The 16,361-nt window shown below is 43.1% G+C and overlaps 1 protein-coding gene across 1 annotated transcript in view; it reads right to left on the reverse strand.

Annotated features, from left to right (window-relative positions):
• Positions 1–10,598: 10,598 nt before the first annotated feature.
• The window catches only part of ERC2 (ELKS/RAB6-interacting/CAST family member 2), a 743,450-nt gene continuing 737,687 nt past the window's right edge, over positions 10,599–16,361 (reverse strand). The window contains exon 17 of the mRNA XM_059940600.1: positions 10,599–10,748. Within this exon, the coding sequence (XP_059796583.1) occupies positions 10,599–10,748 (150 nt within the window). The remainder of the gene's footprint in view (positions 10,749–16,361) is intronic.

Here is a 16,361-nt window from a genome sequence, read left to right on the forward strand (position 1 = left end):
ACTCAAACTTGTTTGAACATAGAATGCTTTTATTATAATTTTAAAATAGTATTTCTTAATATCCAGTACCATCAGTGCTCTGATGAACATCCTTAGGGAACTATTACCACAGGGGAAGGAGCAGCTGACCGAGAGTCAACTTTCTTACTTTGTAAAATAGGCATGGTGCTACCTGCCTGCTACCCTCATAGAGCTGATGGGGGATCAGAAGAAAATCAGAGACAGACGTGGTCTATTTTCTCTAAACTGGTGAGGGAGCTGTGTGAGTGAGACAGAAGTGGGAGAAGTGGCAATGTCAGCCCTCAGAACTTTGAAGATGTTTCTGACGATGAGTGGACGAGGCATGGTGCTGTTGGGCTGAAGGCCTCCCTTCAGCCTCCCCTGCCCCCAGCGTGATTTCTGGGAAAGCAGTGATCATCCCAGGGGGAGATGGAGAGAGCCCGTCCTTCCCTGTTCCATCCAATGCCCAAGGTGAAAGGCATGCCAAAGGCAGACACCCAGTTACATAAAGCTCCTAGAAGGCCTTGATGGGTGGGAGTCCCAAGCCTCAAACCAGGTGCTTGCAGTCTCCCACAAAGTGTGGAAACAGCTTCACAGTCTGGCCTTGAAAACATGTTAGTGCATTCATAACTTAAAGAAAAATAATAACAACGAAAAATTCATCTGGCGTGTCTCAGCTTGCACTCTCACATGCAGTAACCGCCTTATCTGACATATCAGATTTCACCGAGACCCAAGCCTGTTGTGCAAGGAGGGACAAAGATTACTCTTTGGTTCCAAACACTTCCTCATTCTCCCTCTCTCGTCCCCACATTCTGCTGACAATTGTACTGAACAACCTCCGAGGCTGAATCGAGTTTCTGATCGGCTGGTGGACATGCTGTCAGTGGGGCAAGCCATTCCTCCCTCAGAAGAAAACAGGTGTTCTTTCATTTCCTAGTGTCACCTGCCTTCGGAAAGAGGAGCGCAGAAGATTTCCCCTGACATGGTTTCCTCGTGCTCCCAAGCTAGTGCCATGGTGCCAGGAGATACAAGTATAAAGAATAAACAAAACCATAAAAGTAACCAATAAGAGCAGCAAAAAGCCCTACAAGCAGAACCTAATCACAACCCAATGCCACGCAAGGGACAATGGGGAGACTCCCTTTTTAATCATGGAGGGGTTTTTGTTTTTGTTTTTGTTTTCTGTAGAGGGATTTGTACAGAAACTCCTCTCAAATAATGCAGTTACATCAGAGATCAAGGTGTGTTGAAAGAAGAATGGCTGCTGGGGAACAAGCAGGGCTGCTAACCCCACCACATGCTGACTCAGGGCAGCTACGGGCACCCGGGCTACGCGGGCTGCCACCTGAGTGCAGAACAATGAAGCCTCATTCCCCTGCCAAGAACCAATGCATTGGGCAGTATAACTCCCCCCCCCTGCTCCCCAGAGGGCTGTAGTATGCCCACCCCAGCCTGCAGAGGCTCTTCCCACTGCCTGATGAAGGGCAGAAATCAAAATGATAAACCGATTTCAATTTGTCAATGTGGAAAATCAATCCTGTGGCACTGAGTAAATAACAACCACCATATAGCCTTTGCTACTTTAAAGGCTTAAAGCAACACTTAAGAGTGGTGGAACCAGTATTTGAACTGGGTCTGTCTGACTCCAGAGCCTGGGTGCTACCAACCACTTAGCACCAAAGACTACGCAAAGTCGGATTTGTCTCTGTCAGTTATATATTTACATGACCATACCTGATAGGGAAAATGTGCTTTAAGATGGTACTTTCTCTGAATGAGGACTTTAAGAACTTTTTTCCTGATTCCTCATTAAATTTTCTGTTTTTTGCAATGAACATAAAAGTAATAAATGGCGAAAATAAAGCAGTGGCTGTAAGGAGCTTAGAGTTTTCCAGAGAAAGTGATCTTTGTAGTTTTTGTTTCAGAGCCTCATCCTACGTTTTCCTCTGAAGGACGAAGGTACAATGTATGCCAGAGGGGTCTTCAGCCACATATCGATATTTGTCTTTTTATTCTGAGTTTAATAGGTTTCATGAAGCAATGGTCTTTTCTCAAAAAGATGATAACAAACTCTTCTACATCCTTCCGGGAGCTCTGTTTCCACCACTCCGCACATATACACAGTGACTGAGGCACTAAGGACCTGTGACCACTGACACAGACATAACAGGAGGGGCCAGACTTATTAGGACACACAGTGGGGTAGCAAATGAGCCAGGCTGATCCTCAGCCTGTGGAAAGCTCCCTGAAGCTGAAAGAAACAGCAGGCCTCCTCCTTATGCAGATTCAGCATCTCAGTGATTTTGTTACCATGGGAACAGGTCTGTGACAGGGAAGGCAAGTGTGGCCTAGTGTTTATGAGGGCAGGATCTGCATGGGAGAGATGGGGGCAGTTTAGACAAGGGCCTGGCAGGAGAGAAGTTTCCGTTGCTTTATGCTGTTATTCTTAGCATTTGCATTATATTTTCTGGAAAACAAAGCTAGAGGGAATGCATTACCATCCCAATGTCTCTGATAGACATGTTCATGGGGAAGGGACCTTGTGACCACCCAGGCAAAATGGATCCGTAGTATCTGTTTCATGAGATCATCTGATAGCCTAGTGGGCCCGCACGCTTCCTTCAGAGATCATGTTCCTCTGGGAAGGCATATATGGGGAAGGCCTGAGGATGGAGTTAAGACCCATCTGGGCATGGTCAATGGCTTCTAGTCAATTGATGACTCAGTGACAGAAAGGAATATTTCAACCATTCTGGTTGAAACACCCAGTGGTGACCATAAGTATATACTCTTGTTTTGGATGTTGTCTGGTTTTCCATTTTGTTGGGGATGTGGAGATGACTGGAAGGAGATGGGACTGGGGTTCCTCTCCCTGAATCACCAAGAAAATTCTGGTCCAGCTTATTAACATTGCCCACCAACTGGACGGCTCCCCAAAGCAGTGTCTACTCTCGGTCTACAAGTCTAGGAATGAGACCTATGGGTGATCTTCTGGAAGAGAGGGTGTGTAACATTTTGATGTCCCAAGTATAAGACAATGTATGGGCACGATTGTCACAAATGGTGATGCACGTCTCTCTGGCACCTGCTAATGTCCGGACAGTGCTAAATGCCATTGGCTCCTCTCTCTGTGTTCTCACCCGTGGCTGGATTTCCCAATGTCCACTCAGCTTATTATTTTTCTTTTAGTGTTCAGTTTCCATACCCCTCCCACCCATTGATATCTGTGTCTCAGATTAATTTTCACCAGATGTGAGTATCTGAACTTCTCCAAGATTTGTTACTTTCCCTTCATGATCCTAACCTTCTTTGGGCCATTTGTGTGATTTCTCTGACCTCCCTAGTGTTTCCAACACATCCCAAATTAGTGTCATCTGCGACCTTCCTCCACATGCTCTTTTCTCTCCTTTACAGATCATTAATAAAAAAGGTTAAACAAGACCAGACCAATACCACACTCTACAGCAAATGACAAAGGGGTGGGAGAGGCTGAAGAGCTCCCTGTGAGCCAGCCCTGGCACAGGAAGGATGTAATGTAATGCAGCAACACTCCGCTAGACGCCTCCCGCCTCTGGCCCACAGTCATTTATCACCACTGTTTGTTTATGATTTCTCAGCCAGATTTCAGGTCCTTAGAGTGTGGTCATATCCAAGCCAACATACATTGCTTTGCCAGGTAACCCTTACAAGCTCCAGAAAAACCCATAAGAACTTATTTGCTGCGCTCGATTCTGCTTAAAAGCTTCTCCCCCTGTCCCCAACCAAGTCCATCATACTTGAGAGCAGAAAATGGTGGACTGCAACATCAACACCCTTTTCTCTCTTTCAATTTATCAGCTCACAATTGGTCATCAAATATTTGTTGGCTTTTCATATTATTCACTCGATTTTTCTTCGAGCTGAAAGAGACACTCTGCTAGACATGGACTAATCCAGAGTCTCCAGCAATCAAACCTTCCTTTGCTAGACCTAGGTGCCATTATAATCAAAAGTAACTAAACAGGGTGTGTTTTTAGGGTAACGATGCTTTAAGATCTGCTAGAAAATGTGTAGCTGGCTCGTATAGCTTTGGTCATAAAAACAGATTTCGCCTTTTGATTTTCCTTTCTTCTGTCTTTTCTCTTATCCCCCAAAGTCACCCATCCCACAGTATCAACTACTTTCTTCAGTTGGCATATAGAGTCCACTCTTCTGAGCACAGTTGCAATAATAACAGTGATATTCTCATGAGGACTGGCCTCACCGTGCACCAGACATGGCTAGGCATCTCATTCACCTCATCTCATCTAATCCTCACAACAGCCCTGGAAGGTGTGTATAACCTTCTCCAAATGAGGAAATCGAAGAGCGGAGAGGGAACAACACTTGCCCAAGGCCACCCAGCCAAACAGTCTCTGGATTCAGCCCAGTCCAAACCCAGACTGGTTTGAATCCAGAGACCACACTATGAGCCACACTGCCACACTGTCACCCAGTTTCTCATAGATTAGCGGTTCTTCACCTTTTCTGAGTCACTGGCCCCTATGAGTATCTGCTGAAGATCACAGATACTCTCTCTCCTTGGGGGATGCGCACATACCCACATCAAAGTCTGTTAACCATGTCCAGGGGTTTGCAGACCCTTGGGGGTTCATGAACACCAGCTTAAGAATCTGTGTACTACTCTAAATTCCTCTAGGATAGGAACTGTACTTTCTTCACTGCCTCAACTCCAGTACTGAGATAAATTTTTTTTAAAGTTATTTATTTATTATATTTATTTTTGGCTGTGTTGGGTCTTCATTTCTGTGTGAGGGCTTTCTCTAGTTATGGCAAGTGGGGGCCACTCTTCATTGAGGTGCGCAGGCCTCTCAGGGTCGCAGCCTCTCCCGTTGCGGAGCACAGGCTCCAGATGCGCAGGCTCAGTAGTTGTGGCTCACGGGCCTAGTTGCTCCGTGGCATGTGGGATCTTCCCAGACCAGGGCTCGAACCCGTGTCCCCTGCATTGGCAGGCAGGTTCTTAACCACTGCGCCACCAGGGAAGCCCCAAGAAATATTTTTTTTTTTGAATGAATTATTGATTGAAAGAACTTGGGGTAGGACATTCAAGCTGTAGCTCTGAAGAACAGCTTTACAAGCCTGAATAGAAGATCTAAATATATAGATATCTTCCAGAGGAGCAGAGAAGCCAAAAAAAGAAGGTAAAGGGGGAAGAAATAAAGCAAAAACATTTCATTTCACCCAGGAATTAATTCTGCAGTTGGAAGTAGGCAGAGTCCTTGTCAATGGTGGTTCTGAAACATCTAGTAGCTACTTCTAGTTACTTCTCACCCTAACTCCTGAAAACTGGTTACCGAAAGCTTCTTCTGCAGGAAATAATATACTCGGAATTTTAAGATAGGAGCCAAAATCTCACAAGGTTTTCCTTAACTGACAGAATTCTTGATGACTGAGGATCTTAGGAAAAACTGCAAGAACCAATGGCATCTTCCTCCTTTTCATCCTTCTACAACTTTGGGAGCTCGGTTTTTCTGTAGACCACTGTGCCCACATGTCTCCCTATTCTATGACTGCTGATTTTTCTTTGCAGTCTTTGATATTCAATTCTCTCCTTTTCTTTAAGAGTCAAAGGAGACACACACTCTGGAACTTGGACTCCAGCTATGCTTTAAACTTGACAGCCTACACGTCACTGCAATGAGAGGCCAAAGATTCCCCTGCTGATATACAGGCAAACGGAAAACAGGGGATCAAAAGTCTGCCTTTCCTTGGCCAGTCTGACTGGACATCTGGGGAAAACAGAACAGAACAGGACTCCTACTCAGCCTTCAGCCTCCAATAATGGTGTGTCTCAGCATTGACACCCAAGGTAGAAATCTGGAAGTTCTTGATTTAATCCTCTCTCTTAACTCTTCATCAAAGTCCTGCTGACTTCACTTCCTAGTCTCATCTCCAACTTATCCACTTGTCTTAATCTCCCCCACTGCTCCCCTGGCTCAGCACCATTAATTTTTTCACAAATGATGGAACAGCCCCTACTTCTGCTCTTCCTGCCACGACAGTTCAACCTCCACACAGCAGCCTGGATTGTTCTACAACATAAATCGAATCATGTCATGCCCCTGCTTAAGATCCTCTAATTTTCTTTTCATTTTTTTTCACTTTTCTTAGGCTAAAACCCAAACTCCCTACCTTGGCCTAAAAGGCCCTATATGATCTGGCCCCTTCCCACTTCTTCATCTTCATCTTACTGTCTTATTTGCTACCCAGAGTTATGGTTTTAAGCTCCTTCAGCCCGTAAAGCTCTTTCCCACCTTCGGCCCTTTGCTAAAGTAGGTTCCTCTTGTTAATCTCAATATCTTCCCAGTTTCCATCAAAGCAATGATCAAAATGTATAAGGTTTCCATTCATATATTTATATTCTTATGGTCTGTTTCCCTAAACCAGATTGTAAGACCAACAGGGTAGCAACCGTGTCTATCTTACGCATCACTATTTTCTCAGCACCTAACCAAGAATTTAACTTTTTAATGAAAGAACAGATGAATAAGTGAAAAATGACTGAATGAGTGGATAAATGAATGAATGAATGAAGGAAAATTCTTAGGAGCCAATGGCACAAGGAGGAGATGTATCAGATCCTCAGTCATAGGAGATGTGGGTTGAATCAAAAACACTAGTTGGTATCCTGGTACAGTTGATGTAAAAGAAAGCCTCCACTTTGCAGAGACATCAAGACTTCAGCTGAGGAGGCTGAGCACAGGGAGAGCAGGATGAGCACAGACCTTGTGCCCAGACCTTCTCTGCTAAGAGAAGGCACGAAACGTAGAAACTTCCCAGCCACAATAAAATACCTCCTTCCTCATTCTTCCTGAGAGGAGGCATGCCAGGGGGTTCCATGGGCCTTCGAGCACTGTTTCTGTGTGTGCAAAACCCCCTCCTCAAGTCTATGTGCTCTGTGACTCATACACACACTCACTATCCACGTGCTGGTGGCACAGAGCGACAATTCTTCATTTTGACAGGACGCATCGACTAGCATCATGGCCCTGGGCCAAAACTTGTTAATGCCCACATCTGTATTTTTACGAATCAGGTCCTAAACATTTGCATATGTTTTCAATGTAGAAAGACTTATTCCTTTCTAGTGGTTTAAGAAACAAAAATGATCTTGTGTTCCATGTCTGCTCAGTTACGAGAGTTCACAGGAAAAGCTCAAACATTCAAATGTCAAGGCAGATGTGGCACTAGATCTCGCAAGGTCCCTCACTATCCCACCTCACTGAATATTCACAAACCAAAGTGCCTCTTGGGGGTCCAAGGAAAGCACCTTCATTCAGTGGAAATGCAGAGTTATTTGCTGACACAAATGATTGCCACATCAAGTGGATTTTCCTGAAGGAAAGTAACGGAGAATTAAGCAGCTGCTTTTCCTGTATTTTCAAAGCAAGACAGAAAATGCAGAAGGGCTCCAAGAGCACATTTTCACAATCAAACTGGGGGGTGGGGTAGGCAAGGGGACAGGGGTTGAATACACATTTCACTGATGCCCATGAGGGCAACAAATTGCTGGAAATGTGACCCTATGGGGTCTCTGCAAGAAAACCAGAAAAATAAGGTAGGCCAAAGGTAAATTCCAGCCATAGGAAAATAGGAGTGGGGATGAGCCAACAGGGAGGGGGACTGGAGAGGAGTTGGAGGCAGAGTATAGGAATATATGGTGGATCTAAGCAGCACGGACTACATAATTTGTGGGGCACAGGGCAAAATGAACTGCGGCGTGCCTCGTTCAAAAATTATTCACAGTTTTAAGACAGTGACAGTAGAGCATTAAACCAAGCTCAGGGTTCTGTGGACTACACAGGTCACATGCTGATAATGCTGGGCTGGGGCGTGAGGTTTATGGGGGGAACGACTAGCTCTAGGGGCTGTCAAAACTCTTTAGAAAAGCAAACTTCTTCCAGCCCACTTTGCTCTCAGAAAACACCACCCTTGAAAGATCACAGTGAGACAAATAAATCATGCCTGGGCTAGTATCTAGAGGTGCCAAAAAGGGGAGGAGCTGTCAGGTTTGTTATGTTAATTCCAATTTGTTGTAATTTTTGGAGCAACTTTTCCTAAATTATGATTCATTTCAGCACCAAAACACTAGATTCAAGTCAGGGCCTTCTGTTGCTATTATAAGCATATTACTGATGCCTAGTAAAATAACTTCTTGTAATGTTTCTTTTATAAGGGCCATAAATCAAAATATTCAAAACAGTTAATTTTTAATGTGCCACTATTATCCATCTTTAGTTATAAATTTAATGTCTCCTTGGGCCCCACAGATTGTAATGCGACTCAAAACATGCAACGGCTGTTCAGCAAGAGAAGGTTCCCCCAGTATCTCATTATTTAAATCCTTAAGATATGGTTTTAAAAGCCTGAGGATATCTGAGCAAACTTGTTTAAAGGAGTCATAAAGAAAGATAAGTAGTTTTCCTCAGAAGCCTATAAAATTTATTACAGCATATAAAGCAGGATTATATATTGACTAATTTTCAGAAGACATTTGTTTTCTGGGGTACATGGCGTTTGGGGAAATTTCATGAAAGAATAAGGAGGATGGGGATTTAACACCATTGTCTCCATCTACCTTGAGCAAAGCAAGGCTGTCTATGGGCCTTGGCACCAGTTCCCCCCTGAAGACGACAAGGTTCCTATCTGAGGGGATGGCAGGGCGGGTGTCAAGAATCTTGTGAAAGAGCAATAAAAATTTTTATTATTCAGGAGGAGACACAAATGCAGCCCAGTGTCCTAACGCTTATGATAGCAGAAGTAGCTCCAAAAAAGAGCCCCAAGAAGGACTTACACGTCTCTAGGCAACCCCAAACTCGTAGAACCTTCCTTTGCCTACCTATTCCACGCACGTTGTGGGCAGGTTTCACATGGTCACTCTATAACATTATGAAATCTTTACTTCTCATTTAAAGTTGTTTCAGGTCAATTTACATATTTATTAGCTTTTCTGTATGAGTAAATGCAATGTTTCTCTTAAAGTTTTTCCTAGATAGGGAGTCTCTCAGACAGAATCTTAGGAATTTCTCTGGTTTCTCTACCTCCCCATATTGATAAGCTTCCCTTTGGAACCACTTTGCTTCTGGAAGAGTTAATTCCAGTGTTGTTTTCCACTTTACCCAGGAAAGGGAGAAGAGAGGCGATAGTCTGATGTGACCAGGAAGCAGGTTCTACTGGCGGCAAATGGGTCCAGGAAGTGTTACATTTTTACTATGTGGGAAGATGTTGTAAAGGAAAATCAAACTCCTGTGTGTTCCCTAAAGGACCAGAGAAAGCAGTCTGACTCACTGGTGGGACCTACAACAGGTTCAAGTGAGCAGTGAAACACATCAATGAAACTGTCACCCACAGGCAAAACACACCAGTTACTGTTTTAAAATTCGTGTGAAGCACCACTGTTACGGAATATGAAGGCAAGACTTGGAGAAGGGCACACCTGTTGAGTTATCCCAAAGAACTGCCTCTCTAATCACAGACCTAGGACATTTCACATTTGTCCCAGAAAAAGAACGGCACATTGAGTACTTTTTGACTGTGGCACACAGAACATTTCTTGTTCTGAACACAATGGCATATACAATGTCACCAACTTCAACAGCATATTCTACATCACCATAGGTATATTCAACTCCAGAGTGTTGCAACTTGGTGTTATACAGCCTGCAGTATCCTGAAGAGATGTGATTCCCAGCAGCAAAAGTCCCTAGAGTTCAGTGTTCCATTTTATAACACACAGCAATTACACACACCACTATTCAATTATCATGCAGATAGCCCAGAAATAAAGAGTGGGTTCTTAATAGCTAAAAATCAGCCTTTAACAGAGCAAAACCCTCTGAAAAATTCAATGCATGAAACATAATGCAAAACTCCACAGAAGCTCAACTGTCAAAAAACAACAGATATAATACCACTCATGATACCTGCCAATATTAATATTTCTATTCTAATTCACTTAAAGAGCTACAGTTACCCATGCACCATTACTATGCCTTGATCCTTGTGTTTTCTTCAGAACTGCCATAGAAGAGAGTACAATCCATTAAATGGGCTTCTTAGAGATGATAGTTTCAGCTCCATGAAGATAAACAGTTTTATTTCCCTTATTCCTTGCGAAACATGTGACACAACCAGAAGGACGTGAGAGTCACACCATACTGGCATATCTGGTAAAAGCAAGCAGTTGGCTGAAAACCACGACTGGAGAATCGTGACAATTTCTGAGTCCACAATCATGCCTTAAAAAGTGTGGATAAATCCTAACCAGGGCATAGTTTACATTTTAAATAACATAAAAACATTCGACTCGTGCTCAACCCAGCCCCAACAAGGCAGCACAATAATGTGGTTGCAGGGAGGGGGAGCAGGAAGGAGGGAGCTCTTGGGGGTGGTCACAAAACACAGAAGCAAACATAGGGCACACTCACAAACATCAGCAAACACAATTGAGCACACATACCATACCACACTAGAATGCAATTTTTAAAAGAAAAATGATATAAAAGATGGTTTCTCACCCCTCAAAACAAAACTGGAACTTTGGTTTACAGGCCCGGCTATGCCCATATGCCCTCCTCGTCATCCTGCGGCCGGCCCAGGGTAAGGAGGTGCACGGAGAGGAGGGGAACACCGGAATGAAAGAAGAGAAGGTTAGTTACACTGTGATGCACTACAAAGGCACACTGATCTTCACTTTGTTTTTTAATCTTAAAGAGCAAGGGAAAAAAAAAATCCACAGTAACTTAAGTGCCACATCACTGACTTGTCAAATACATAACTGAGTTTTGTATCTATGGCAACCCCTACACAAAAACATTCCACCCACCCAGCTCTGAGTCTGTGTCAAGATTGGATTAGAAGATTAAAATTAGTCTACATTAGCAGATGATTATTTTTTTGGAAAGCATGCAATCTGAATTGCATATGCCTAAGGAGTAGATTAAACCTTTTAAGTAAGCAGAGAAGTAATTATAGTAACCAAATACCCTTAATTTCTCTTAAGCTTAAAGTATCAATAAAGGCTGAAGAAGAATTAAAAAAAAAAAAAAAAAAAAAAACTCCGTCGACTTGGGTGGAACAAACTCCTGTAGCATGCGATAATTCACATTGGTTATTTCACAAAGGCTCAAACATGCTGTGATCTTCTTGATTTGTCAGGTTCTATTTTGCTCTCAGCATAAAAGAGGATGTGCCCGCCATGGAATGATTATACATTTGCATGGAATGATTATACAATTGCAATCAAATAAGTTTCAAAGCAAAGAGAGTAAACTTTCAATTCAGTAAAATGCTTGTAGAAAGGAAGTTTTGTTTAACTTAAAATTGTGTCCAACTGTGGATAAATGGAAACTTATTTGGTCTGAATTCTTGTTGAAAACGTTTCCAGAATGGTTCAGGACATTTTCCTCGCTTAGTGAAGAAGCCGATAGGTAGGGAAATTGAATCTTTGCAGACAGAAGTATATCCACCAACACAAGGTCCTGTTTTGAACAAGAATTCTCATTGTTTATTGCAAGGATAGAAACAAAGTGTAGAAAACTGCGTGGTTCATATCCTGGTCTCACACATAATTTGGGAGCTGTGTCTTTTAACAAATCCCTGACGAAACCAGGTTTTCCCATGATTTGCTTTTTGTTTTGAAAACCTGGAACAGGAAAAACAATAACTTGGAACATTTTCTCATCATATGTATCCTTATGGCTTAAGTTGTTGTAATATTAGGTTGAATAATATGAAAATGTCTATATTTGACCATTTTTGATCTAGAAAACAGCAATTTCATACAGTTCAACCTAATATTGCCGACAGGTCAAGGTAATTTTCATCTACTCAAGAATTTAGATCTGTGGTCTTTGAAATGAGTTTTCAGATAATTTCTTCCCTTTGTATTTCTGTAAATTTTATTTTGTGCATTTAAAAATATTATTCTGATAAAAGGAGTTCACCAGACTGCCAAAAGGGTCTGTGGCCCACAAAGAATTAACAATGCCCCACTGATTTGAGTCAATCAAGTGATTTGCACAGAGTCTGAATTGGACAACTCAGTATGAATTTGTACTGACAGTTTGGATAGTAATATTCTGGCAAAAAATAAGGTACAATTGATCATCTTAGCTGGGTCTTCTCATGTAAAATTTACCTGTGTTTATTTATCACTACACAGTCTAGTAATTGCTCCTGGCAATAAACTTCCCTTTTCCCTACATAACTTGAGAAATATGGATTTTTACATTCATTAAACTTCCTCTCAGTTCCTGGAGAAAAGCAAAGTTGATGTCCTTTTTTATGCTAATTAAGAAGGAAAGTCTACAGCATGGGACCCTCAGGCATCCACAAATGGATTTCAAAGGGTCTAGCAACCCCTTGTAATTCAATGCAGAATGTTGTAGGTATGTGTGTAAGTATATATCTCTGGATGGAGGTCCTAGCCTTCATTATAAGGTTCCTGACCCCCAAAGTCATGGCTACAGGAAAACTCCAGGCTCAGAGTCACAGAACAAAATAGAAGGTTTTCCCTAAAATGCAGCCCACAGCCCCTGCTGACTGCTTCTAAATGGCTGTAAAATCACTCTCCTTACAGAGCAGTTTATTTCATTTTGTATTTAAAACCCAACAGCATGTATAGATTCAGTTTGTTTCAGATCCATTCATAGATGATTTAAATTTTAAAAAAGAAGAAACAGGAAAGAAAGCCATTGCCACCAAAATCTACCACTATTTTCTTAACACTGAAATGTGGTCTAATGCAAATCACTTTTAGCAAATTAAATATATTAAAAAGTGGTAATTAATTATGATTGAAGCAGACAGGAGTTGTAGCTCGAAAATATACACTGCCAATATCACTACTGTGCCTCGTCCACCATAGGAATAAAAAGGAGCTCCCAGATGTCGAGGGTTATTAAAAGCCAGATGTTGAGATCGACGTCTTATATGCTGGTGAATAAAATAAAGAAATATGACAGTCCAATATAAACTTTGCTAACATTTAACATGGCAGAAATGTGGATAAATTCCTTCAGTGAACTCAGAATATTACGCATTTCTTTCAAGGTTTTAGTTTCTAAAGTTTAAAGTTTTTAAAAGAAAATAGAAAGGGAAGTGGTGGCCATTTCTGTTCTCTCTAATCTTCAAAGTTTAAACATGAATTGACCCTAATCACCAAGTGATCTGGGTCAGAGTGAGTGTCCGCTTGGGGAATAAAAAACAAAAATGCAGGAGCTAATCAGAGACGGAGCTCCAAGCATTTCCAAACGTTCGCAGCTGTTTGACTCCTGCACTGCCTGCATCTTTGTATGCAAATGTTAATTTCCTCAGCAACCTTACTGCACAGAAATGTAAATCTGGAGACCAAAAAATAAGAAACAGATAAATGTCACTTGATCCCTAAATTCATGCCAAGTTATTTAGAAATTCTTGGAGTTTTAAAATGTATCTATCAGGCCTGGGAGAGTCTGTTTCCTTCCCTTGTTTTTCTGTTTTCAAATCGACTTTGCAGTCGGGTTTCTGGATGTTGCCTGGTGTTTGCTCCCTTGTGTGTTCTCTGGGAGTGACTGCTATGCCAGGAGTTGCCAAAATATCTGGATGGGAAGAAAGCCTCCCTAGTCCATCCGTCATCCGCCTGCTTTTGTCCACAGCATCTGGGGATGGAACAACCAAGGTGGGCTGAAGCCCAGAGCATAGTGACCACAAAACACAGCAGATATTGACGAGGGGGGAGGCTTAACTATCAAATAAACTCAGGATGTATCTACTGCTCCAGAGATGATATGAAGCCATGACGGAAATCCTGCAGTCCCAGATGCTGCGCTCTGATAGGGTTCTCTAAGTACTGAGATAAAACAAAATCCCTCACCGGATGGGCTGCTCATGGGGCTATGTTGATGACAAGATCTAAGGGCAAAGTGATTGAGTCATCACTGACAAGACAGGAGACTTGCCATTGTGGGGGACATTTATTAGCCCCAGCAAAGAAGGTCTGGGAAGGAACTCCATAATATGACATGATAAACGGCCCAGTGTAAACCTTTAATTGGTCTTTATTTTGAAGTATTAGATATAGCCAGCAGGCAAGCCCCGGCCCATCACGGGATTTTTTTTTTTTTAAACATCTGCAATTTTCTTTGAGTTGATAGCTGGCTTTTTTCCTGAAATCGAAGCACTAGGTTCCTAATGGGGACCTTACTGTCACACTTGTCCTGGCTGGAAATGAGAATGAAATTATGGAAGCATCACTTTCAAATCAGCCTACTGCCTCTGTAAGAATTCAGCCAGCTGTCTCTGCCAGGAAGTTCAACCTGGCCTCCTTGTGGAAAACGCAGGGAGACTGTCCTGGTTACTTACAGGGTGTGGCGTGGACAGTCACCAGACCCACCCCTACTCCTACTATAGTTCATGGCTTCTCTGACACTTTCTGCAAACTTCAAGCCCCAGAACTCTGCAAACTTTGGCCACGCAAGCCACAAAAGCAGGACCATAGCACGGGATTTATGATGTGCTCTGTGCCCGGGTTCGAGCAAAGCAACTCCTCTTGGCATTTCCAAACTGCAGGCTTGGCCAGAATTGGCAAAAGAAAGCATGTGTAAAGGAAAGCAGTGGGCGTGAACCTGGAAACGAGGGTATTGAGCCTCAAGCCTCGAGCCTTGTCAGGGCACTAATGTGTTTTCTCTCAGGGTCAAGTCCAAACCTTCCCTCTGGAAACCTCCCATTTGTTTCTTCCACTTCTCCTGCCTCCTAGAATGCTTAGCCCATAAATGGATGTCTCTGTTCAGGTGATAAGGTCAGGAATGGCTGTAAACTCTTACCTGATTTGTATTTGTTACAGCCTGTGTGACCCATTTGCAGACAAGTTCTCCCAAAGAATAGAAAAGTCCTATCTAGATTCAGATACCTGCTTTGTGTTCTGTTTAAGTATAAATGTTAATTTACTTCTGACCTGGGCTAGAAATGAGCCAGGGGGTATTAGCACCAGCTCCAGGTTAGAGAGAGTGTGATGGCTTTCCAAGTTTCTTCACTAAGTCTCACCAAGACACAGTTATGGGGAGGCTCTTTGTGCAGACAGGGAAAGGCAGGCTCAGGGAGAAAGATGAGGTAGCTTGCTAAAGGACACCTGGCCAGGAGCTGTGGAGCCGGGATCAAATTTCAGTCTGTCTGACCACAAAGGTACACTGTCCTGACATGTGAACTTTGAAGCCACAGGAAGAAGCCTCATTTTGGCCCCAGAAAACATCCGATGGTTCTGCTTAGCTCAGCTCTGAAGTCCTTAGGACTCTGCACTGCCCTTTTGCAAGCTGTTGAAGGTCCTGGTTGGAGCTGGATGGTACAACTTAGGTGGGGTCTCTCTGGCTCTTGGAAGACAGAGAACCTCACATGCACACAGCGGCTGTCCCTTACAGGGCCTATCAGCAGCACCCCAGCAAATTTCAAGGTCCCTGAGGGAAAAGGCAGCACCTCCACTCCCTTCACACTGCCTCACAGCATATGTGGGAATTTAACATGTATTTTCAAATGAGTAAGTATATAAGGATCGGTCCTTGCTTTTCTGAATGACTCCACTCCACTGAGAGAGAAGGCTGCGTGGATTCCAGAGTTCCTTAGGGCTGCCAAGATCGCATTTACTTGTTTCTCCCCAGAATGGTTCCGTCCCCTTCTCATTGTGCTAGCGGCACTCCTGATTTATTCTTCTAACCTGAGTTGGAGAAAGCTGAACGCCACTGGCTAAGGGGCAACATGATGGGCGATATCCATGTTTTAAAAGACACATGGGGTTGTTTCTCAAGGGAGAGGCAGAGGCTGCAAGCCGGTGCAGCCTGGTTGGTTTTCAGCAAGTCCACCTCACAGGGACCCCCTGAGGCAGGCAGCCATCTCAGTCTTCTTTGTGGGGCATTCTCCTTCACTTCTAATGTGGCATCTTTAGGCACTTTCTCAATTTTTTGGACTATCATTATAAGGTGACTTGAAGAAACTAGTTTTCTATTTCCTTCAAGCAAAAGTAATTCTGACAAACCAATCTCTAGTGCATGGTGCCAGCTCTCCCAGCTGAAAGATACAAGATACCCAGCTGAAGATGGAAATGCTGGAAGGCTGTACTTTGGCCAACAATATTTTTTTGGAGCCCAAAGTCAACATCTGCTAAAAGCTGAGCCACTGCCAGATAGCCATAAAAAAGGGGTGGGGTGGAGACAGGCTTTATTTTCACTCCCTCATCCATCAGTCATTAACGCTTGGCTTTGTTAAACAGAGTGAAAATTGTGTTTTTTTTACACGATTCTAGTTCTGCTGTTTCCTGGCTAGTGGGCAACCAAATCCCCTAGCCTCTT

The sequence above is a fragment of the Balaenoptera ricei genome, chromosome 11 (genome assembly GCF_028023285.1).
Source record: "Balaenoptera ricei isolate mBalRic1 chromosome 11, mBalRic1.hap2, whole genome shotgun sequence".
Taxonomy (NCBI): Eukaryota; Metazoa; Chordata; class Mammalia; order Artiodactyla; family Balaenopteridae; genus Balaenoptera; species Balaenoptera ricei.